The 23,189-nt window shown below is 38.4% G+C and overlaps 5 protein-coding genes across 6 annotated transcripts in view; 4 read left to right on the top strand and 1 right to left on the bottom strand.

The window, feature by feature from the left end:
* arhgap42a (Rho GTPase activating protein 42a) overlaps nt 1-3,028 on the bottom strand; it is a 44,433-nt gene extending 41,405 nt beyond the window's left edge. For both annotated transcript variants that reach the window (XM_083564862.1, XM_083564861.1), the window contains exon 1: nt 2,600-3,028. In XM_083564862.1, coding sequence (XP_083420988.1) covers nt 2,600-2,753 — 154 coding nt within the window. In that variant the 5' untranslated portion in view covers nt 2,754-3,028. The remainder of the gene's footprint in view (nt 1-2,599) is intronic.
* A 1,849-nt stretch (nt 3,029-4,877) lies between these two features.
* On the top strand, nt 4,878-15,864 carry LOC310739472 (uncharacterized protein). Its single transcript, XM_083565396.1, has 6 exons — nt 4,878-4,938; nt 5,138-5,174; nt 6,085-7,965; nt 9,197-9,403; nt 13,170-14,990; nt 15,092-15,864. Exons 2-6 carry the CDS (start codon nt 5,172-5,174, stop codon nt 15,290-15,292), a joined length of 4,113 nt encoding a protein of 1,370 aa, XP_083421522.1. The 5' UTR covers nt 4,878-4,938; nt 5,138-5,171; the 3' UTR covers nt 15,293-15,864.
* A 387-nt stretch (nt 15,865-16,251) lies between these two features.
* Nucleotides 16,252-17,881, top strand: c1qa (complement component 1, q subcomponent, A chain). Its single transcript, XM_083563479.1, has 3 exons — nt 16,252-16,411; nt 16,503-16,675; nt 17,113-17,881. Exons 2-3 carry the CDS (start codon nt 16,513-16,515, stop codon nt 17,706-17,708), a joined length of 759 nt encoding a protein of 252 aa, XP_083419605.1. The 5' UTR covers nt 16,252-16,411; nt 16,503-16,512; the 3' UTR covers nt 17,709-17,881.
* A 1,021-nt stretch (nt 17,882-18,902) lies between these two features.
* c1qc (complement component 1, q subcomponent, C chain) lies at nt 18,903-20,407 on the top strand. The gene is made up of 2 exons (XM_083563805.1): nt 18,903-19,162; nt 19,726-20,407. Exons 1-2 carry the CDS (start codon nt 19,000-19,002, stop codon nt 20,274-20,276), a joined length of 714 nt encoding a protein of 237 aa, XP_083419931.1. The 5' UTR covers nt 18,903-18,999; the 3' UTR covers nt 20,277-20,407.
* The window catches only part of c1qb (complement component 1, q subcomponent, B chain), a 7,086-nt gene continuing 3,090 nt past the window's right edge, over nt 19,194-23,189 (top strand). The window contains 1 exon segment of the mRNA XM_083563804.1: nt 19,194-19,199. The gene's annotated coding sequence lies outside the window, so the exon portion shown is untranslated.

Consider the following 23,189-nt stretch of genomic DNA (forward strand, 5'->3'; position numbering starts at 1 on the left):
TAAAAAAAAAAAAAAAAAAAAAAAAAGGAAAATCATTATACAGTACCACTGTTTCTATGGTTTAGTGGTTATCACAATCACATTATACATAGAAGAAAAAAAAACAAAAAAACACAGATACATATTTGGCACAGTGCCAGCTCAGCGGTTAAGGCAACGGGTTACTAATCAGCAGATCAAGGTTTCAAGCCACAACACTACCAAGCTGTCACTGTTGAACTCTTGAGTAACACCCTTACCCTTATCCTTGTATATGTGATAAATAAAAGGCTTTCCTCTCAATGATGGCACTTTTTAAACATTCAGATAAAAAGACTAGGATTGAATAAAGCAAGGGGAAAAAAAAGAGAAAAGAATTCTATTAATATCTAGAATAAACTTTCTTTTCGGCTTCTCCCGTTAGGGGTCGCCACAGCGGATCCTCCGCACGTTTGATTTGGCATATGTTTTACGCTGGATGCCCTTCCTAACGCAACCCTCCCCAATTTATCCGGGCTTGGGACCGGCACTAAGAGTGGCTGAGGATGGTTCCCTGACCGGGAATCGAACCCGGGTCGCAGCGGTGGGAGCGCTGCATCTTAACCACTAGACCACCAGGGGACCTCTATTAATATCTAGAATAAATAGGAAATAATGGTAAGTTTTTAAAATAATACATTTGTTGGTATAACAGGGTATAATGTTTAAACGCTGGTTGTTCTTAATATCTGTATGTCCCGAGGGTCTATTTGTTACATCTGAATGAAAACAATTTGCTGCATTGTTTCCTGTAGCACAGTGTCAAGGTCAGAACAAGGGTGATGCAGGATAATAGGCACTAACATTGAAAACAATTAAAGGTCATTTTCACACTGAATATGTGGACCAGTTCCTCCTACTTCTAAAAACGGTTTGCCTAAAAATAGTGAAAATGCCTTTTCTTTTAAACATCATTATATTACAGTGAATTATTCCACATAAAGAAAAATGCATGTGTCTTTTGGTGACTTTAGGCACAATTATGTTTAAAAAAGGACCTAAAATGTTAGAAGGTGAACCATAACACACTTTTCACAATCCAGGTAAGTGATTAGAAGAAGCTCAGTTAAGCATCATACCATGATACTTGCAAGTACATGTTTTAAAATCCATTAATAACCAACACATCATATATTTATTTGTTTCATTTAATACAAGTAATGTTGTGGTATAGAAGAAGATACATGAGTAATTAGTTCCTGGCATCACTTATGTTATAGCAGCTATAAACAGTCATTCCCTTGTTAAACAACTCAAGCAGATCTCTCCAGTTTGAAAGTTACAGCTTTACCTGAGGTAACAAAGTGCTAACACTGGAGAATCCTTCTCATCAATCACAGAAAATTTCACGCATTATGAACAAAATGAAAACTGTATAAGGCAAAAGTCCATGATACGTACAAGTTCCTGAATGAGCTATCGGTATATAAAACAAATCATAACATGACAACATATAAAATCAAACAAATGCCTGTGATTTGCGTTGCAGCCACGACTACGGGAAAAAGCTCCCCAAAACAAAAAGCATTGCTCAGATAATAAAGGGCTGTCAGATTCCTTAAAGGGTGCCCTTAGAAGCATTTTAATAGGAATATCCTCATTTGTAAGATTCACCTCAAAAACTTTAAAAGTTTCCCCAAGAGGAAAAACTAAAGAACCCCTGAAAATGTCTACAAGCTTTAATCTATTATAAGAGTGTATTTCGTAATAATAATAATCCGATGTAAATAGAGAATGTCTAAATAATGCATTAATACACAATGTAAACTGTATGAATCTAATGAATGAGGGGCATTTTGAAGATGCCTTTGGAAAAAAATGTTGATTAATTTCTCTCTTTTTTTTTATTTTTTCTTTCTTGAGGATTAAATCAGTCTATTGTGTCTATTTTCTAAGAATTTGTTTTGTTGTTTGATATTTGGTCTATTTGATATGTATAATTGCAAACCAAAATGAATTCTAACATGGGTTCAATCTTGTTTCCAAACTTTGATGTTTTATTTGTAACCCATAAATGAACAACCCAACCAACCAACCAACCAACCAACCAACAAACAAACAAACGTCACTCAGACAGATCGTGATTTTCTTTTTAGACATAGTGTGTGTGTGTGTGTGTGTGTGTGTGTGTGTGTGTGTGTGTGCGCGCGCGCGCGCGCTCTTACTGTAACCCTATTGCCAATAAAGCCACTAAGTTCTTATAATTTATTTGGACACAAAATATCTATTCATAATAAACACTTTTCACTGGTGTTGCAAGAATGATTCATGTTGCAATCCAATCATAATTAAACGAATTTAAACTTTTGTTGCCATTTATTTACAGAAAGAGTGCATAAAAATAATACCATTAACTTTTTCCATTCTAGAGTTGAAACCAGGATCAGGGAGAAAAAAAAAAGGGTTAAATCGGTGTTTTCACACAACTGCACAGTTTTCACAGCACGACCAGGGAAGGGAACGCTTATAAAAACAAAGAGATTTCATTGTAAAACTGATCTCATTCATTGTTTAAACAAATCTGCATGCAATCACAGTTTATACAGACGCCTATAAATGTAAATTAATGATAAAAACCTACTTTTCAGAGCGCTGATGAGCATGTTGCCATCCTTAATCAGCTCCTTTATGAACTTATTTGTGCGATCGAGCTCAATTTCGTGACATTTCAGCCGATCTCTGAAGTCGGGACTGTCCAAAAACGAGTCGCTGAATTCCAGAGCTGGTAATCCCATTGTATTAAACTGCAGCCGAATGCAATGAAAATGGAACAACAACAACAAAAAAAACACGAGACACTCTTAATCTGTTCTTTCGCGTCCCCCCTGTTTCCTCTCTCGTCAATTTCCGTTTTTTCTCTCTGTTTTTTTTTCTTACGGCTTACAGTTACCTTTCCAACTCTTGGAACTCCGAATCCTGAAAGCCTACTTCCGGCATGTTGTTTCCTACTCCATCACTAGGAGACGTTATTTTCCTCCCCACGACTCGTATTCGGACAAACCCCGCCTCCTTTTATTTTGATTGGCTCAAAGTACACCGGCTTCTTTATATCTTGATTGGTCAGGAGTTTATAACTCAAACTAAGCCTCTGGTTTGACGGAGTGAATGTGAACCAATCCCAGTGCAGAACACTAAGACAAATTGAGATAAAATGTAAAAAAACGAAATAAAATAAAAGAGAGCTGTAAAGCAGTAGGGAATCCTACTAGCAGGCCCTTAATGCATCAAGGGTGAATAAAAAAAGTTATACAGGATTCACATACCACAATAAAAGTGTGTTACAGTAGTATCATTATCTTTCTGAAAAAATGCAACTCATTTAACAGCATATTAGGCTTTTTATTAGGACATGATCTTTTCTGAGAGTCATCCCACACTCATGTTACAGCACCCCTGGAGCAGAGAGAGTCAAAGGCCTTTCTCAGGGGCCCAACAGTGGCATCTTGGGGGGACTGGAGCTTGAATATGCAACCCTCTATTTAGTATTCCAAAGCTTTAAAAACTGGTCTGATCAGACCTCCCTTTACAATCAAATAACAAGCTCTTTTCACTGATGCACATATTTCATATTGACAGACCTGTTAATGTAAATCAGATAAATGTTGTTTATGATTACTATGATAACAGAACTTCCTAGGAGTTTTGATGCTTCCTTCTTATTTACATTTGCCCAATTGGCCGGTCCTGTAATGCAAAGAGATCTACAGTTTTGTAGTGCTGGGATTTAAACTCACAACCTATAGATCATTTATGCAGAGGTACCCAAAGTACTCCTGTGGAGCCATCAAAGAAAAGCATTAATATCATGGGATCTAGATAAACTGGGAATTATTTGTACTATGTGATTATTATTATTAGTAGTATTAGCAGTATTGTGATTACTAGTACTGACAGGATGGCCTCTGGCATGGGTTTCTATCCTACTTCTGGCAGAAGTAGCACTATGGTTAGGGCTCTGGGTTGATAATCAGAAGTTTAGGGGTTCACAAGGCCCTTAAGTCTCTTAACCGTCTACTTCTCCTTCTTCTTTATCATCTTTTTCTCCACCTCTTCATTTTCTTCTTCTTTCTCTTCCTCCTCTTATCCTTCTTTTTCATCTTCTTCTTCTAGTTTATCTTCTTCTAGTAGTTGTATATCTGAATGATTCTCTCAATCATGAGAAAATCGTAATTGTGGATGGATTGTGATCCCTTTCATACACATTCAATTGAGAAGGAATAATCCATAACCTTTACTTATCTACAATTTTGTTTTTACAGTTAAACATTTAGCAAAAGTGAGACCATTTTGCATATCTATGCTCTTTAAAGTTCTTTAAGGATTTTTTTAGGTAGTTAATTTAATGGTTTTAACTTTCTAAAGAAACATATACTATAATACTTCCACTTTCCATTCCGAAACTTTAAGAATTCCCCTTAAGGGCAAACTAAATGATCTTTGTTTTATTTTAACTCAAAACAAAGGAAAATAAACTGTACCCTTTAAAGAAATACCTTAAAGAAATAATGTACTCTTGAGAGTAAGACTACGGTGAAAAGAAAAACTATGATTTGGTAATATTTTTCTCTCAAGTGTAGTGTGATGTATAGAACCATTGTTTATCGTACTTTCATAAACTTAGAGCATAGACTGCCATCTAGAGGACAATTTACAGAACATTCACCAAACTGCAGGAGCTTCATAAATCCTGAGATATTACTGTTTAAAAGAATTATAGTGAAAAAGAAATTAGCCAATGATAATTAGACCTGATAAACAAGACCCGACCAATCAAATACAATGATATATGTCAGGACACTGTGATATTCAGAGGTCATGTAACTTGGTACACTAAGCAGTACAGACTATTTTTAACTTGACTCAGTTCTGCAGGTGGTAAGCACTTTGGAGAGTTCGGAGAGTAAGTTAACATTGTTTAAGGTAAGTCTTAGGTAAATCTCTTGTCAGATATCAGCCAGAGATCTACCATTCATCTCAGCTTTACACACGTTTGTAAGAAATCCTTTTTTTATTCTTTGCTTTTGGCTTACTGTTCATAAATTATGTCAGTAGTTGGAATAACAGACAGGACATACAGACCACATGTTTGCTGTATTAAAAAAATGCCCTCTGTTTCAAGGAGCTGCTGAAAATCATTTGTCACAGAGGCACAAATGGTATGTTTATTTTGTTTCCCTTCTGATTTAGACACCATGTTAACAAAAACTTATGTTAGATTTTATCCTGTTACATTCATACTTGTACCACGTTAACGTTAACCACTTTAATGTTGATTAAAAGCTTTAACTGCTCAGCTGTATAAATAATATAAATGTCAATTAGTAAATGCTTCACAAAGATATTCCTTTGGCCACAAGTTTAGTTATTCTGTCCAATAAAAGGATTTAAACATAAACAACAACAATAATAATATCAATAACAGCTACTAATATTATTATTAATATTATTATTATTATTATTATTATTATTAATTTTATAAAACCCTCATTTAGTAATATTAAAAGCACTTGTGTGCTGTTATAGAAAAATATTCAACAATGGGGTGGCCAAAGATGTAGCTTTTCCACCCTGAAGTGAAATATTTATTTTTAATGTAATTGAGTTTAATGTTATAGAATGTCCACAAAACAAGCACATTCTGTTCTCATTTATTTTAACCAAATTAATAAATAACCATTTCCATATCTATAACTTTTTACTGTCTTTATATGTATGGCATAGAGTTATGTTGAAATGTTACTGAGAAAAAAATACAGTCCTCAAGTCGTCTCATAGAGGAAAAATTGTTGACTAATAAAAAACACTGATAGTGAAGACTACTTCTATAAATGTTCAATAAACACATCCTTACAGAAATTATCAAAATATCATTAAAAGTTTTTTTTTTTTTACTAGATATGATGTATTATAAACTGAAAATATGCAGCTTTGCTAGTATGAAAGTCTCTGTTCTAAATTAATCAAAACATCTTGACCAATCAGAGTTATCAGTGATGTTTACATGATATTCACCTAAAAATTAGGACAATAATGTATTTTCATTTCTGCCTTATTGTGCAATTTCAGAGCAGATATAGGAGGTCGACACCAGCATCAGGCAATAGGCTACACAGGCATTGTGAGAGCTGCCACACCAAATACTGCAATGCTCCCATAGAGATCTCTTTGTCATGCATGATCATCAACTGCCGCTTGCTATGTGGAGCCTCCTTTCACATGTGTAAAGAAGACGAACACATACTGCTCTGTCCTAATGAAAAGGTGCCCTGCATTAACAAAACCTTTGGCTGCCCTTTTAGCATGTGTCGCTCGAAGCTGGCCAAACACCTGGAAGTGTGTCCTGCTAGTGTCGTGGTCTGCTCAATAGAGTGGAACCGCTGGCCCATTGAGGATGTAAAGTCACCTTTAATTAGCAACCTTTTGAAAAACATCCATGAGCATCAAGCTCTGGACCTGTCCACATCTTTAAGAGATCAGAAACAACTATGCAGCAGGCTGAAAATGAGGAGCTTCTTTCCTCAGTTGATGCAGGAACCAGAAAAACCTATTCAAACAGAAGTAGAAGCAGAGGATGACGCGAGAGGAGGTGACGTTTTGCTTAATGGAAGCCGTATGAATTGCATGGAAGGTGAGTTCTTAATGAATGACCCTAAAAAAGTCCAGATGGAGGTTTCCGTTGAGAAAAATCTCACTGTGGATGAAGAGAAATACAACATATATGAGAAGATGTTTAGCAAAGAGAGAGGGGGCTGCAAGCAGGACCAGGAAGAAGTATCAAAAGCAGAAGTTAAAAAAGATAGGCCTAACCAAAGTAAAGGTTCAATATACCCATCCACCTCTCATCAAAAGGAATCTGCTGAGGCAAATGAAGAAAATACACGTGGAGGAGATGCTGTCCAAACAGGCATCCCTAAAACTGGCCTTGCTCCTTGGCAAGAAGGTGTTTTGGAAAGACTTAAGAAAGTAAATCCAAGAGAGTACGACATGTATGTAGTTCATCATGGACGCATGCTAATTTCCTTTGGCCAGATAAAGGCTTGCACTCCACGAGAAAAAGATTTTGTGTATGGAAGCCTGGAACCAATACCAGTTCAAACTCTTCGTTCCTTTAATGTTCCGATCAGTTACAGGCACAAACGCATTCATCTTAAAGATCATACCAGCAACGTGTGCACAGAGAACAAGAGTGTGGACACGTCTGAGTTGGGTTTGACTACTGAAGAGGAGACTCAGAAGATGGATGAGATGTTTGCAACTTTGTTATGTGCTGCTGAAGTTGAGGTCAGAGGACACAAGATCAGTGAATCTGTGGTGACAGATGGGCTTACTTTTGATATTGCAACTCAGACATATGACTTTCTCGCAGCTCCTTTTAAGTACAACGCCACTCTGGCTGATATTACAGAGGACAGAGATTTAAAACCTTATCTCCAAATGGAAACAGAGAGTGTGACACTTAGACACAATAAATCAACTTCTGAGTTCACATTTATGTGTGAACATTTTTTCAGAAGGGATGAGTTTGCATCTCACTATAAAAACGTACACTCAGATATCCAGTCTTGTTTGAATGGCTGGTTCGAGCAGAGATGTCCTCTGGCTTATCTGGGCTGCACCTTCAGTCAAAGACGACTCCAGCCCTCCACACACAAAGCTACAGTCTACTTTAACCAGGACCTTAGCGTCTTCACACTCAGACCTGATATTGATTCTCAAATGATCCCAAAACAGCAAATTGGATATGAGGATTCTCTCAGTAATTTACCTTTTGAGGTACTGTGTCAGATCGCCAGGTACCTAGATAGCTTCTCTCTTTCCCAGCTGGCCCTAGTGTCTCGACTTTACCGAGATGTTAGTGCGACTTTACTGCATGAGAGAGGAATGGTCTGCTTAAAATGGAGGAAAAAACTATACACCCATGGGGGAGCCAAATGGAAATCATCCATAGTAAGTATTTTTATGATGGACAATGTTGTATAGCATAAATTAATGGTGAACAAAGTATAAAAGAAATACACTAGGTAAAATATTACTCCAGTATGCGTGCTCTTAATAGTACTATTTGCTTTCAAATGTACCTAAGTATCCAAAGTACTCTGATTTATTATGGCTATAATAAATCAAGTCAGTTTATATGATAAGACTCTAATGTTACTCTTAGCACAACAATCTCTTAATAGAATGATATTAATGAGTCAAACACTGATTGATATCTGTTACAATTTTCCCAAAGCCCATGAGCCCATAACCTTCTTTTCAACTACTTCAAAAGAATCACTCAAATTAGGCCACGGGTGTTGTGGCAAGTTAGAGTCAAGAGTATCTTCTATCATTTATTCCTCTCAAATGTTCTTCTTGCTGTTGAACTGACGCTGAACTGTACGTTCGTGTTAAGTAGATACCACCAAGCGGCAATTTAAAAACAAGTTCAAAACAGAGCGCACGCTCTACACTGATTGTAATCAAGTAAAAAGTAAAATATTTGACTTTTAAATATAGTGGAGTTAAAGTAAAAGTCTCCCAAATGGGCCTCAAGTAAAGTACAGAAAAGCGAATGCATAAACATTAGATAATTATTAATTAAAAGATTGCTGTAATGTGAGCCTTAAAATCTTGGCAAACTAGTTGTTTTGAATCCTAACCACAGGCTAGTCTACAACACCTGAATACTAGGGAAAGAGGCAGAGCTTTAAGAATTGGCAAGAGGCGTTGCTGTTAAAACCAAAAGTCCAGAGGTGGACCCCAACCTGATTCTTAAAAGTCTGAACAACACATAAGCAACAAAGTGTACACACTTATCCAGCATGAACTAAGATGTCTTTATCCTCAGTACCTTTGGCTTGACTTTATCCTGTTAGGAGCAGGTGGATCAGGTCTTACTCCACCCCACTGATTTATTTGTTCTGCAATGAGGGTTATTTGTAATTGGTAAGTGTTCTGCCTGCCAGGCAAGTAGACAGACATGTGTCCTGACTGGTTGGATGTTGGTGGTCTACATAAACATTATAGCAATATCAGATGCTGGCCAATACTTACAGTTCCGATATCTGTCATCTATCATATCAAAATAGGGAAAATGTCAAGGGTATATGTATTAAGTATATTTATTAGTGCTTATCAATAATTGCATTCAAATAGTGACCCTTTTCTCTTTTTTTTCTCATTCATTCTTTTTAAGGTTTGGGAGTTCAGCAGTCTTTTTAGCAGAGTGGGTACTTGGTGTATTGATGACAGTCTTCCCATGTCAGACCACCTTCAGCACTGTCCATTTTACCAAAAAGAACCCAAAACAAAGCCTTTTCCACTGCCTACCATGTGGAAGAAGAATAACATCAAAGGATCAAAGGATCATAAAAGTCTAGCAACACAGTTTATGGGGCGCCGGTAAAATTAAATTGATTAATATTTGTATTTGTTGTGCAATTTTTATAAGTGCAGCTATTACACTATATTGAATGAAAATTAAAGTGAAGAGATCAGATATAAAATGAATGTTGATGCTGATCTTTTGAATGAAGTCTCAATGTTTCAGTAAAGAAGTCATTTTTGGATTTTTTTCAAATAAATCCACATTACTTCCACATCATCTCATCTCACCTAAACCAATGTAGCTGCTTGAGCATGAAAAATCAGTGCAGGTCCCCGCAAGGACCACATGAGTCGCCCGCGAGCCTTTTCTAAAAATAGCTGTTTCCTACCTTGTTAAATCCTTGTTGATAATTATTGTGATAAATTATTAACATGATTAAAGTCTTCACATAGATCAGGGGTGTCAAACTCAGTGTCAAATTTGACCCGACGTTCAATTATATCTGGCCCGCGAGATGATTTCATAAAGATCTATTATAATTGTTAATAATAGCCCGGCGATATGAAGCGCTGATAACACAAACTACAGATCCCATAATGCAGCGCTTTAGCTGCCTTACCGAACGCTCGATTACCTGGGAACTGTTGTAAAGTTACTGAAGAGAAAAATGGATTCTGAAAACAGAATACCGATGGCATTCTGAGTAGATGTTTACTGACAAACACGTGTAAACACGTGTTTGTTATTTGTTTAGCGAATGTGGATGTAATTAAGGAATTAAATATAAGACGGAACTACGAGACAAAACATCAGGAGAAGCTGAAAAACCTAAATGCAGAGCAGAAGATACAGAAAGTAGAAGAGTTAAAGAAGAATCTGACATTTCAGCAGATGTTTTTCACCAGAGCAAAATTACAAAGTGAAGCTGGTGTGAAAGCAGAGGAGAAATCAGAGTCTCATCAGCCGGTTATTTACTGAGGGAGAGTTTCTGAAGAGCTGCATGATGAAGCTGTGAGACGTCTGGTGTTTGACAGGAGATATTTTTTATGGAGAGCAAAATATTTTAAGTTATTTAAAGTTTAACATAATTGTTTATAAAATGGAATAAGAGCAAAGAAATCTGATTGTTTTGATTTGTTGTTATTTTAACGTTTACTTAAAAGCACAAATTTTCGCAGCATGTTTATATTTCTAACCTGTATAATGTTGACAGGAGATATTTTTATGGAGAGCTATTTATTTAAAGTTTAGGTTGATTTATTCTGGAATAATATTCCTGTCTGTTTTTATTCATATTTATGTTCAAAAAACATTGTTTTAGTGTGTTCAATAAATGTTTATTTTGTTTGGCCTGTGACCTAACGTGTGCTTTGAGTTTTGGCCCCCTGTGCAATTGAGTTTTACATAGATAAATATCATTAATTATTAATAATAACATATAATTAAAGGTAAATTCAGCAAATTTGTTATTTCAGAATTGTGTATCAAATTGGTAGCCCTTCACATTAGTCGGTACCCAAGAAGTAGCTCTCGGTGTCAAGAAGGTTGATGACCCCTGATCTACAGTATCTGTTTCTGTGTTTCATGCTAAAATCTTACTTACATTATTTTACTATGACTTTTTTACATTTTACTATAAATGTTTCCTCAAAAAAAGTTTGACCATATCAATTTGTTTGCTTTGTTTTTGTATTATTTATCACTTTTATAATATATTGAACATCTCATTCAAAAACCAGGTTTCTTGTTCTAACAGGATCCACTCCTCATGGTGAACGTTTTCTATTAGATGTTTGAGGTGGTTGTGGGAGAAATGTGCTTATTCAGTCCCAATAGTGCAAGAGGTCAGGCATTAGGCAGGATGGCCTAGTTGAAGCAAATCATCACTTAATTACAAGGTCATTACACACCTGGTTGATGTCAGGCGCTATGAAGGCCACTTAAATTCTTCCACAGCAGCCCTGGCAAAACTATGTCTTTGTGGAGCTCACTTCTTGCACGAGAATCATGTTTTGTGACACTTAGCTCCATAGTTAATGATACAGCATACAAGGATGTATTTAACAATTGCTAATTCTCAACACTATTGACAGTTTCTGTTAGGGATGCACCGAAATGAACATTCTTGGCCGAAACTGAAAACCGAAAAAGAGGAAAGCAAGCAAAACGAAACACCGAAAGAAATTATGCCAATTATTATTACCATTGCATTTATGGCTATGATTGTGTACTAAACTTACTAAAATCAAAGCATTTCAATTGCATATTATAATTAAATATTAAAGTTTCAAAGAATAAATCAATTACAAATTATGAAAATGTTTATTTATAGCACATTGCAACAATGCACAGGATAAAATAAATTAAAATTCAAACTTAAATGTTTAACTTAAATGCACTCATGTGTACATTAAATAATAATGTACAGGCCCTCTGGCCTGCTGAAAGGTTGTAAAATTAAATATGTTCTTTAATAAAAACAAGTGCATTCAGAACAAGTGCAACTGCTTAAAGATACAACAATACAACAATATCACTGGGAAACTTCCTGCCTTTTCAAAAACGTCCGCCACAGACGAAATGCGCATGCGCGGAGGGGTTTTGCTTTTCTGTGCCGCGGTTCTCTCATATTCAGCATAGCGATCGGGATGTTTGGATTTCAGGTGATAAATTAAACCCGACGTGGAAAAAGTTTTTACAGACGAAATTTCGGCATTACATGTATTGCACATCGCTATCCGTGGGTCTTTCTCAGATATACTAAAAAACGTCCACACCGCAGACATGTTGTTTTAGACAAGCACGTGCAGGCAGCGGTTTCTGTATGCGGTTTCTTTATGCGTCATCACAACAAACTGTTGTGATGGCCGCGTTTTTTCGGTGATCAAAGTCTTTCGGTGGCCGAATATTCTGTACATCCCTAGTTTCTGTTGTACCTGCTAATCAGATTAAAAATCACTGAGGTTCATACCTACCGAAGTGGCCAACTGTATATTTAAAGTACTGTGCTCAAGAACAGTTTAAGTAATGTGCTGCATTGAAAGTGTGTTTAATTTTGGGTTAAAAAATATTACTTAATAAAAAAAATAGTAGACAGGGTCGGTCTGAAAACTTATAATGGTGATGTGCTGTGTAAATAGTGCTGAATAATGGTAATAAATGTTCAAATGATTTTCTTCAGCTACTTCAACAACTCCCGATTCATCGCCATGTTGCATAACACTGAGCTCTGTTTGACCTCCCCCCTGGAATTCGGAGGGACTGATGACCTGTAACCAGACTCCATGTTGCAGCAGTCTTGTCACGTTATACATCCACAGTGCCAACCTTTCTCTATTTTTAACACTGAGCCACATGGGAGAAATGAGTGCATTTAGTCTTACAGCAACAAAGCAGGACTCAAGCAACACACTGACCCGCAATAGGACAATCTGCCTTTTGATCTGCAGGTCTGATACCATGACATATATTTTCTTCCCCATGGTAACGTCCTAGAGTAAGATCAGGCTTGTATTGCATGCACGTGTGTATCTGATTTGAGCATTCTACCCTAGGTAACAATTTCTCTTGGTTATTTTGGGGCATTTTGTTGCTGAATTGTTTTTCTTTTTAGCCACATGAGGGAGTCTGTGTTTCATAACATAACTGGATTATTGTCACACAGATTGTAATTATTAATTACCTTTAGATTTATACTTTACAGATTATCATATGATCAAGCTTTGATTATTCCAGTGATTTGTAGATATGGTAAGTAACAAATCTTTGTCCTAAAATACAAATTGCTGGACAAAAAAACTTAGCAAATCTTTAAATGGCTCTCTATTAAAATTTAATTTAGGGAAGACAAAGGACGTCAGGATCCAAACTTCACAGGCACTGTGAAAGCTGCCACAACAGACGCTGCAAAGTTCCGATAGAGACGTCTGTATCATGCCCAATCATCAACTGCCGCTTGCTGTGTGGTGCCTCCTTTCATATGTGCAAAGAGGACGAACACATACTGCTCTGCCCTAATGAGAAGGTACCCTGCATCAATGTACACTATGGCTGCCCTTTTACCATGTGTCGCTTCAAGCTTGGCAAACACCTGGAAGTGTGTCCTGCTAGTGTGGTGGTCTGCTCAATGGAGTGGAACCGCTGGCCCATTGAAGAGACAGAACCTCCTGAATTCTACAAGAATATTTTGAAGGAAAACTACACCCAGGAGCCCCTGGACCTTTCCATGGCACTGCGGGACCAGAGACTTCTGTTTAAGTCCCTCAAAATGAAGGATCTTTTTCCTGAGCTTATTGAAAAGATTGAGGAGAAATCTGTAGGTCAAGAACTTGAGGGAGCTGTTGGAGGGGTACCTTATGATGCACAAGAAGCCTCAATACCTATATGTGCTGTCTCAGACCTTGAACCTCCAGAGAGAGAGTTAACTCAGGAAGAGAGAGAGGCAATAGCAAGGGACACTAATGTATTAGGCATTGATAGGTTTGAAATCTGGGAGAAGATGTTTAGTATGGAGCTGAGTGGTTGCAAGCAAACTGTAAAGTCACTAGAAACCAATGGTGCTTCCAGTAGCAAAGAACCAAAGCCCCAAGCAAATCTGCACAAACTGGAGATACTAAAAGAGGAAACTGAAACACCAATTAGGAATTCAGACGTACTTAAATATATGCCACATTTAAATCCATATGAAATGGATGAAGAAAAGTTTCTGATAGCAGCATCCTTATATGCATGCGACACACGTCCGAATAAGACATTTGTGTATAGTAATTTGGAACCCATGAAGATTAAAATTGTGCGAACATTCAAAGTTCCCACTAGCTTCATGGCAAGGTCAAGTCGTATACGCAATCCTTCTCATTACAAAAAAGAGAGCAAAGCTGTTGACACGGCAGACCTGAACATAGACTTGGTGGACATGCCAAAATGGGATGAGGTTCAAGCAAGCCTGCTGTGCTCTCTAGAGAAAGAACTTAGAGGACACCTTATTGCAGAGTCCAGTTGTGCAGATGCACTTATTAAGGATGAAGGAACTCAAACTTATGATTTTTATTCTGCTCCTTTCAAAGCTGACACATCTTTGGCAGACCTCACAGCAGATAGAGCTTTGCAACTTGATGTACAGATACAAACTGAGAGTGTCACCAACAGACATAACAAGTGCAGCTCTGCATTCACATACATATGCTGCAATTCATACAGACGCGATGAATTTTCTTCTCACTATAAGAATGTACACTCTGATATCCAGTTCTGTTTAAATGGATGGTTTGAACATAGATGCCCTCTGGCTTATCTGGGTTGCACATTCAGCCAGAGGCAGCTGCGGCCTTTTACACACAAAGCCATGGTCTCATATGATAAAGATCTCAACACATTCACCCTTAGACCCGAGGTGCCATCCGTTCTCTATGAAGGTGTGACAACGGTGACTACCGAGAGGAAGCGAGCACGAAACCAAGATGCTCTGAGCAAGTTGCCTTTTGAGGTTCTCATTCACATTGCTGGGTTTCTGGACAGCTTTACATTGTCTCAGTTGGCTCTCGTATCCCGGTTAATGAGAGAGGTGTGTGGAATTTTGTTGCAAGAAAGAGGCATGGTCTCGCTCAAATGGGAGAAGAAAATCTACTCACATGGTAGACAGTGCTGGAGAACTAGACATACGGTCAGATTTTCCTTAATAATCATCTCATGCATTTGTTTTCGTAAATTTTTTTTTTATAACTAAGCTATGATGTCCTAAAAAATATTTCCTTATTTATTTAGGTTTGGGAATTCAGCAATTTGTTTTCCCCTGTGGATCAATGGTGCTTGGACAAGTTCCCATCGATGTCTGAGCACCTTAAGGTCTGCCCCTATTATGAGAAGGAGAACAGAGCAGAACCTATACCCTTAACCGGTGTCTTTGACTGTAAAGAAGAGGAAAATGCTTTGAGTCTTGTCTCTATGTTTATTAGGAACAAATGACATTTATATTTCTAGTGAGGAAAAATAATTCAACAGGATAGTTTGATGAAGCTTACATTATATATTACTTATAGCGGTATATAACCTTATAGCGCTTATAGCCATATAGTATAGTTTTGTAAAAGCTAGTACAGCTTGTTACACAGAAAATGCAATATCAAATGTCTGAAAGAGTGTCACATGAGTGAAAACCTAAAATTGCAATTTACCTTTGACTGTTATATAGATGGAGATTCCTTTCGTTAATGCTAAAAGTCTCCATATCTAAACTTTCACAATATTAATAATATTTTTATTTGTTAAATTGCCACACTTTCTTTTTATAAATCTGCATATGAGTAAGCTAGTAAGTTAGCCTATACTTTAAAAACAAGAATGAGCACATTGATATAAACCTGAAGCTTGCCCTGCCGTTGGCATTATTTGTAGAGCTGTCATAATTCAACACCACTGTAGTATAAGTAGTGCATACCCAAGTATTTATATACCCATGCAATAAAACTTCCATTGTCATGTTTTTTGGTCCTGATTAACCCCCTAAACTTCAATAAAAATTCACTATCATAAAGTTATATCAGCTTAATCATTTTACACTGTTTTTCTTGTAGTTACTGGAGAATTAGCCTTAGGGGTTGTAAATGTGATGAATCCTAAGAGGCTAATGGCATATATCTTATTCAATTAATCATTCTGGCAATATTAATATTTAGATGTTATTAATATGATACACCTATCTTAGACAATACCTATGTGTATGCGTAATACACTAGTGTAGATAAATGTTCATGCTTCTGGAAGTAACACCATCTTATAAAATAATTTTGAGTTAAGATTAAGTTTTTTTTTTTATATATTCACAATTGCAGAAGAATTCATGTAATTTTACCTTGCTGTGAAAACATGTACAGTTTGCTGACTTTGTAAAACACAGATGAAGAAGCAGAAACAGTCTTTTGCACATATCTGCACATTTGTCCGGTATTTCTTTAATTCTGTTCCTATTTAATTGGGGAAATGAAACTGAACTTTTGTCCGATTGCTATGACATAATACAGCTTCACTTAGATTTTAAGTAAAGAGAGAAGAAGTCTGAATCTTTAAGCTGACACTGGGATACTGGTGAGTCTAGCTATGGTAAAGAAAATAATTAAAAAAGAATCTAAATTTTGAATGATTATTTAATGCTTATTTATGTCTCCATGACTCTTAGATTATCCAGGATGCAGCTGTCAGTCCATCTGTTTGCAGTTGTCTGGGCGGCTGCAATGTTGTCCTTCATTCTCTGCCAGGATAAATGTCGGGTGCAGGATGGAAAAGAAGGACAGCCAGGAATTTCTGGTAGAGATGGCTTGCCTGGACAAAAAGGAGAGAAAGGAGAGCCAGGTATATATCGTGTTCATGTTTAATCTTTGTGACTAATTCCATTATTAGCATGAGCATATTCATATATTATAATTCTTATATGCATATATTCTAAATGAAATGTAAAATAATACAAAATTGTATATCTATATATTTAATATATAATATTCAATATATACAGTATTCAAAATAACTTTTGTTACACTCTGTGTTCTCCACTAGTCTACCCGGATTTCTGGGTTTCTTTTACCAACCAGCAACATGCTGCTTATTTGACTGGCTACACTATGTGTGATCTATCTATGTGTGAATGATTTATTTGCAGGGTTTATTCCCACTTAAGCCCACTTAGTTTTTTAAGAATAGGCTCCTGATCCACCATGACCCTGACCAGAATAAAGGAAGTTGACAAATGTATAAATGAATGAATAAATGAGAAATGTATTGCATTGTTTAAGGGTTGCAGGTACAAATGAGTATGCAGGAACTGACTGCCTTTAAAGGAGATAAGGGTGAAGATGGTCCCATAGGAGACATCGGTCCTAAAGGCTTACCTGGTGTGCTTGGTCCAGAGGGTCCCATCGGTCCTACGGGAAATCAAGGCAGCAATATAGATAGTGCAGTGTCCAATACTAACAAAGCAGCCTTTACTGTGATACGTAAAAAGAATGAATACCCGAGGTACAACAGCCCTCTGATATTTACTGAACAACTTATTAATTTGAATTCAGACTTCAACATTCAAACAGGTTATTTCACATGTAAGATTCCTGGAATGTATTACTTTGTGTTTCACTTTGTCTCTGAGGGTGATCTATGTGTAAAACTAATGAGTGACAACAGTGCTCGAGTGACCTTGACATTTTGTGACTTCAACAAACGTACAACAAGTGTATCCCAGGTTATGTCTGGTGGATTTGTGATTGAGCTTGCTAAGGGCAATAAAGTGTGGATACAACCTTTTAAAAATCCAGAGCACAACAAGGATACAAACAAAATGTCAAAAACTGAAAAGTCTGTGTTTAATGGATTTCTGATTTTTGCTACGGGTTAAAAAAAAATCTGGAATTTTAGTGCAAGTGTATTATCTTTCCACTGTTTTCAAGGTTTTTCCATTTTTGTTCACTTTTTATTCACTTTTCACTTTAATGCAATGTTCTTTGCAATCCAAATGGATATTTCAGTTGTTAAACCCATTCTAATAATAAATCTTTCTGTGAAACTGTATGCATGGGTGTGGGATTTTTATTGGTCAGGCATGATGTGTGTGTATGTGTATGTGTGTGTATGTATGTATATATATATATATATATATATATATATATATATATATATATATATATATATATATATATATATATATATATATATATATATATTATAGATATTCGCTCATTTTGTTAAAATATTGCACACTGGACATTGCACAAACTGACACACAGTCACCTCTGACTGTGCACTTGACTCACTTATATTTCAACATCAGATTTATTACTTTCACTATTTGGTTCTTTTGTATACTGTGTATGTGAAAAAATTACAATAAAGCTTGTTAAATTTGAGTTGAGTATTATATATATATATATATATATATATATATATATATATATATATATATATATATATATATATATAAACATACAGAGAGGCAGATAGATAGATAAATAGATAGATAGATAGATAGATAGATAGATAGATAGATAGATAGATAGATAGATAGATAGATAGATAGATAGATAGATAGATAGATAATGTCAGAAATCAACAGAAATGTCAATTGAGCTAAAAAAAACAACAACATTGCTAAACATTGTGAATAAGTATAGTGCTCAAAACCACCCACATCCAGTTCCCTTTTTTACAACACCACCACCCAATTTAGTGACATCTGATGCAGTTGACATTGGTGTGGAATTGAAATGTTGAATGGATTTCAATATAAATATACCTGATCCTGGGGGCCAAAAAAGCACAATATATTATAATAAAGTATAAAGTATAATTGAGTTATAAATTATGTATTATGAATTAGTCAGTTACAAATGATACCTAACCTAACTGCAACATAAAAACCTTTATTACAAAAGTTTTGCTCATGAAGACGTAATACATTGCTTAAAAGTATTAATCAACCCAATTCAATGGTGTTTATGAATACTTTGTAAATGAAACCTCAAACTTTACTGTAGGTCTGATTAGTGATTTAAAGGCGGTGCTTTTCACAGGGCAGTTTTGAAAAGAGGAACACAGAAGATTTCATGTGATTGACAATAATATTCGGTGACTTAGATGCTTCAAAGCTTAGACTCATACAGCCAAGAAAAACCTGATGCTCCGTGTTAGCCATGTTCAACCGTAGGCTTATATTTGTAGCGCTGTTGGCAGCACAGCTTTTTTCTGTATCTACTCAAGACACATGCCGTGCAGGGACACCAGGACTGCCAGGTATACCCGGAATTCCTGGCAGGTATGGCCGGGATGGTGAGAAGGGGGAGAAAGGCGAGACAGGTAAGTAATATATTGTTGAAATGTAGTTTTTTTTTTGTTATTTACTATTGTTTGGTGCTCAAATGTTCCCCAACACTTCATGTTTAATCTGTTAATAGGAATTCTTATATATATATGTATATGAATGTTTGAATGCAGATGAATTAGGTTTGGTATTTATCACTCATTCTGTAATGCTATACAGAAATAAAGTCTTTCATTTTCATAGTTCAAAAAAGAAAAAATGGACAGGAAGAATTCAGAGCATTACATTAAGGATTGCATAAAAAATTTTGGTTAGAAGTGATTTCTAAATGCTTTAGAAGTTTTAAAATAATTCAACTTAAAATTGTTTCTGGACTGTTTGTGACCGATGCACTGCTGTTTTTATATTTAAAAATGTCAGTTTTAGGGTCTAAAAACTTTTACGGGTTCCACATTAAATAGAACCCTTGCTTTGAATGATTACACTAGGAATTAGCTTTTTTGCAGGAATTTACATTTTGAAAAAATGTAAGTACTTTAATGTGTTTTGTTGTTTTGAAGCATGTGGTTGAGTTAAGTCTGTGTGTTTATCTCAATAGGGCGTACATTGGACCTGATGGATAAAGTGATCAAAGGGCAAAAGGGGGACGCTGGCATCAAAGGTTCTCAGGGTAAGATTGGTAGCCCTGGAGATCCTGGCCCAGCAGGACCACCTGGTCCACCTGGCGATAAAGGCGATACAAGTGACTCCAAACTACATTCGGCTTTCTGTGTAGCTCGTGAAACCTATGAACATCCAGCACCAAAAACCCCAATCATGTTTCCAAAAGTCATCACTAATGTCAAAAATAATTTCAATGTTAATGAGGGGAAATTTGTGTGTCAAATCCCTGGTACCTACTATTTTGTATACCATGCAACCTCAACAAAGACACTTTGTGTTAGGCTTTTTGTTGATGGAAAAGCACAATATATTTTCTGTGACCACATTCAAGCTCAGTATAACTTGAGCTCCGGGGGGATTTCTCTGTACCTGAAGCATAATAGCAAAGTCTGGTTGGAGACTACTGATTTGAGGGTAAATGGCATGTACTCAGCTGGAGATAAAGGCAACAGTGTCTTCTCTGGTTTCCTGCTTTATGCACACTGAGGTGCTATCTAGTGTTTCCCAAAACAAGATTACACGTTTTATATTAATTCATATCAAGATCTGTACAATCAAGAGCATGAGCATGTCTGATTTCTGTGCCAGTAATAAAATGTCACTGGAGTAAAATATAATACTTTTGTTTTTATTGTCTCAGTATACACACACACACACACACACACACACACACACACACACACACATATATAAAATTATATATATATATATATATATATATATATATATATATATATATATATATATATAAAAAGAGAGAGAGAGAGAGAGAGAGAGAGAGAGAGAGAGAGCGAGCACATTTTGCACTTTTTGTCATTTGATGAATAGCACCGATACATACACACCCACAACATGCACAAAATAGTGCATAAAACAGAATGTCATTAGACAGACCATTTCTTTCAAGTGGACACAGTAACCACAAAATAGGGACTATAATTGCAGAATATGACACAAGACACAACTAAGAAATAAAAAAAATGTTTTTCTAAATCACTTGTGTTCTTCGCGGGGGCAGCAGTCTAAGCAAAGATGCCCAGACTTCCCTCTCCCTAGACACTTCTTCCAGCTCTTCCGGGGGGACACCAAGGCGTTCCCAGGCCAGCCGGGAGACATAGTCTCTCCAGCGTGTCCTAGGTCTTCCCCGGGGTCTCCTCCCAGTGGGACGCGCCCGGAACACCTTCCCAGGAAGGCGTCCAGGAGGCATCCGGAACAGATGCCCGAGCCACCTCAGCTGACCCCTCTCGATGTGGAGGAGCAGCGGATCTACTCCGAGCTCCTCCCGAGTGACTAAGCTTCTCACCCTATCTCTAAGGGATCGCCCAGCCACCCTGCGGAGGAAGCACATTTCGGCCGCCTGTATCCGGGATCTTGTCCTTTCGGTCATGACCCAGAGCTCATGACCATAGGTGAGAGTAGGAACGTAGATTGACCGGTAAATCGAAAGTTTCGCCTTGCGGCTCAGCTCCTTCTTCACCACGACAGACCGGTACATCGAACGCATTACTGCAGAAGCTGCACCGATCCGTCTGTCAATCTCCCGTTCCACCCTTCCCTCACTCGTGAACAAAACCCCAAGATACTTAAACTCCTCCACTTGCGGCAGGAACTCCCCACCAACCTGAAGTGGGCAAGCCACCCTTTTCCGACTGAGGACCATGGCCTCGGATTTGGAGGTGCTGATTCTCATCCCAGCCGCTTCACACTCGGCTGCAAACCGTCCCAGTGCATGCTGAAGGTCCTGGTCTGATGAAGCCAACACGACAACATCATCTGCAAAGAGCAAAGACGAAATCGTGTCGTCACCAAACCGGACACCCTCCGACCCCTGGCTGCGCCTAGAAATTCTGTCCATAAAAATTATGAACAGAACCGGTGACAAAGGGCAGCCCTGCCGGAGTCCAACATGCACCGGGAACAAGTCTGACTTACTGCTGGCAATGCGAACCAAGCTCCTGCTTCGGTCATACAGGGACCGGACAGCCCTTAGTAAAGGGCCCCCGACCCCATACTCCCGGAGCACCCTCCACAGGCCGCCGCGAGGGACACAGTCGAATGCCTTTTCCAAATCCACAAAGCACATGTGGACTGGTTGGGCAAACTCCCATGAACCCTCCAGCACCCTGTAGAGGGTATAGAGCTGGTCCAGTGTTCCACGGCCTGGACGAAAACCACATTGTTCCTCCTGAATCCGAGGTTCTACTATCGGCCGTATTCTCCTCTCCAGTACCCTGGCATAGACTTTCCCAGGTAGGCTGAGAAGTGTGATCCCCCTATAGTTGGAACACACCCTCCGGTCCCCCTTCTTAAAAAGAGGGACCACCACCCCGGTCTGCCATTCCAGAGGCACTGTCCCCGACCGCCACGCGATGCTGCAGAGGCGTGTCAGCCAAGACAGCCCCACAACATCCAGAGACTTGAGGTACTCAGGGCGGATCTCATCCACCCCCGGTGCCCTGCCACCGAGGAGTTTCTTTACTACCTCGGTGACTTCAGCTTGGGTGATGGACGAGTCCGCCTCTGAGCCCTCAGCCTCTGCTTCCTCAATGGAAGACGTGACGGCGGGATTGAGGAGATCCTCGAAGTATTCCTTCCACCGTCCAACGACATCCCCAGTTGAGGTCAACAGCTCCCCACCTCTACTGTAAACAGCATTGGTGGGGCACTGCTTTCCCCTCCTGAGGCGCCGGACGGTTTGCCAGAATCTCTTCGAGGCCAGCCGATAGTCCTTCTCCATGGCCTCACCGAGCTCCTCCCAGGCCCGAGTTTTTGCCTCGATAACCACCCGGGCTGCAGTTCGCTTGGCCTGCCGGTACCCGTCAGCTGCCTCAGGAGTCCCACAAGCCAACCAGGCCAGGTAGGACTCCTTCTTCAGCTTGACGGCATCCCTTACTTCCGGTTTCCACCACCGGGTTCGGGGATTGCCGCCTCGACAGGCACCGGAGACCTTACTGCCACAGCTCCGAGCGGCCGCTTCGACAATGGAGGTGGAGAACATGGTCCACTCGGACTCAATATCTCCGGCCTCCCTCGGGATCTGGTCAAAGCTCTGCCGGAGGTGGGAGTTGAAGATCTCTCTGACAGGAGGCTCGGCCAAACGTTCCCAGCAGACCCTCACAGTACGCTTGGGTCTGCCGAGTCTGTCCAGCTTCCTCCCCCGCCATCGGATCCAACTCAACACCAGGTGGTGATCAGTTGACAGCTCCGCCCCTCTCTTTACCCGAGTGTCCAAGACATACGGCCGCAGGTCAGATGAAACGACCACAAAGTCGATCATCGACCTGCGGCCTAGGGTGTCCTGGTGCCACGTGTACTGATGGACACCCTTATGCTTGAACATGGTGTTCGTTATGGACAAACTGTAACTAGCACAGAAGTCCAATAACTGAACACCGCTCG

The sequence above is a fragment of the Silurus aristotelis genome (genome assembly GCF_946808225.1).
Source record: "Silurus aristotelis genome assembly, chromosome: 16".
Lineage (NCBI taxonomy): Eukaryota > Metazoa > Chordata > Actinopteri > Siluriformes > Siluridae > Silurus > Silurus aristotelis.

What these genes read in the sequence shown, in the direction of transcription:
- LOC310739472 (XM_083565396.1), top strand. An exon ending in CACAGTTTATGGGGCGCCGG is followed by an intron (nt 9,404 to 13,169) that starts TAAAATTAAATT and finishes AATTTAATTTAG; the next exon opens with GGAAGACAAAGGACGTCAGG. An exon ending in GCTGGAGAACTAGACATACG is followed by an intron (nt 14,991 to 15,091) that starts GTCAGATTTTCC and finishes TTATTTATTTAG; the next exon opens with GTTTGGGAATTCAGCAATTT.
- c1qa (XM_083563479.1), top strand. Translation starts at nt 16,513, where the DNA reads ATGCAGCTGTCAGTCCATCTGTTTGCAGTTGTCTGGGCGGCTGCAATG. An exon ending in AGGAGAGAAAGGAGAGCCAG is followed by an intron (nt 16,676 to 17,112) that starts GTATATATCGTG and finishes GCATTGTTTAAG; the next exon opens with GGTTGCAGGTACAAATGAGT.
- c1qc (XM_083563805.1), top strand. Translation starts at nt 19,000, where the DNA reads ATGTTCAACCGTAGGCTTATATTTGTAGCGCTGTTGGCAGCACAGCTT. An exon ending in GGGGGAGAAAGGCGAGACAG is followed by an intron (nt 19,163 to 19,725) that starts GTAAGTAATATA and finishes TTATCTCAATAG; the next exon opens with GGCGTACATTGGACCTGATG.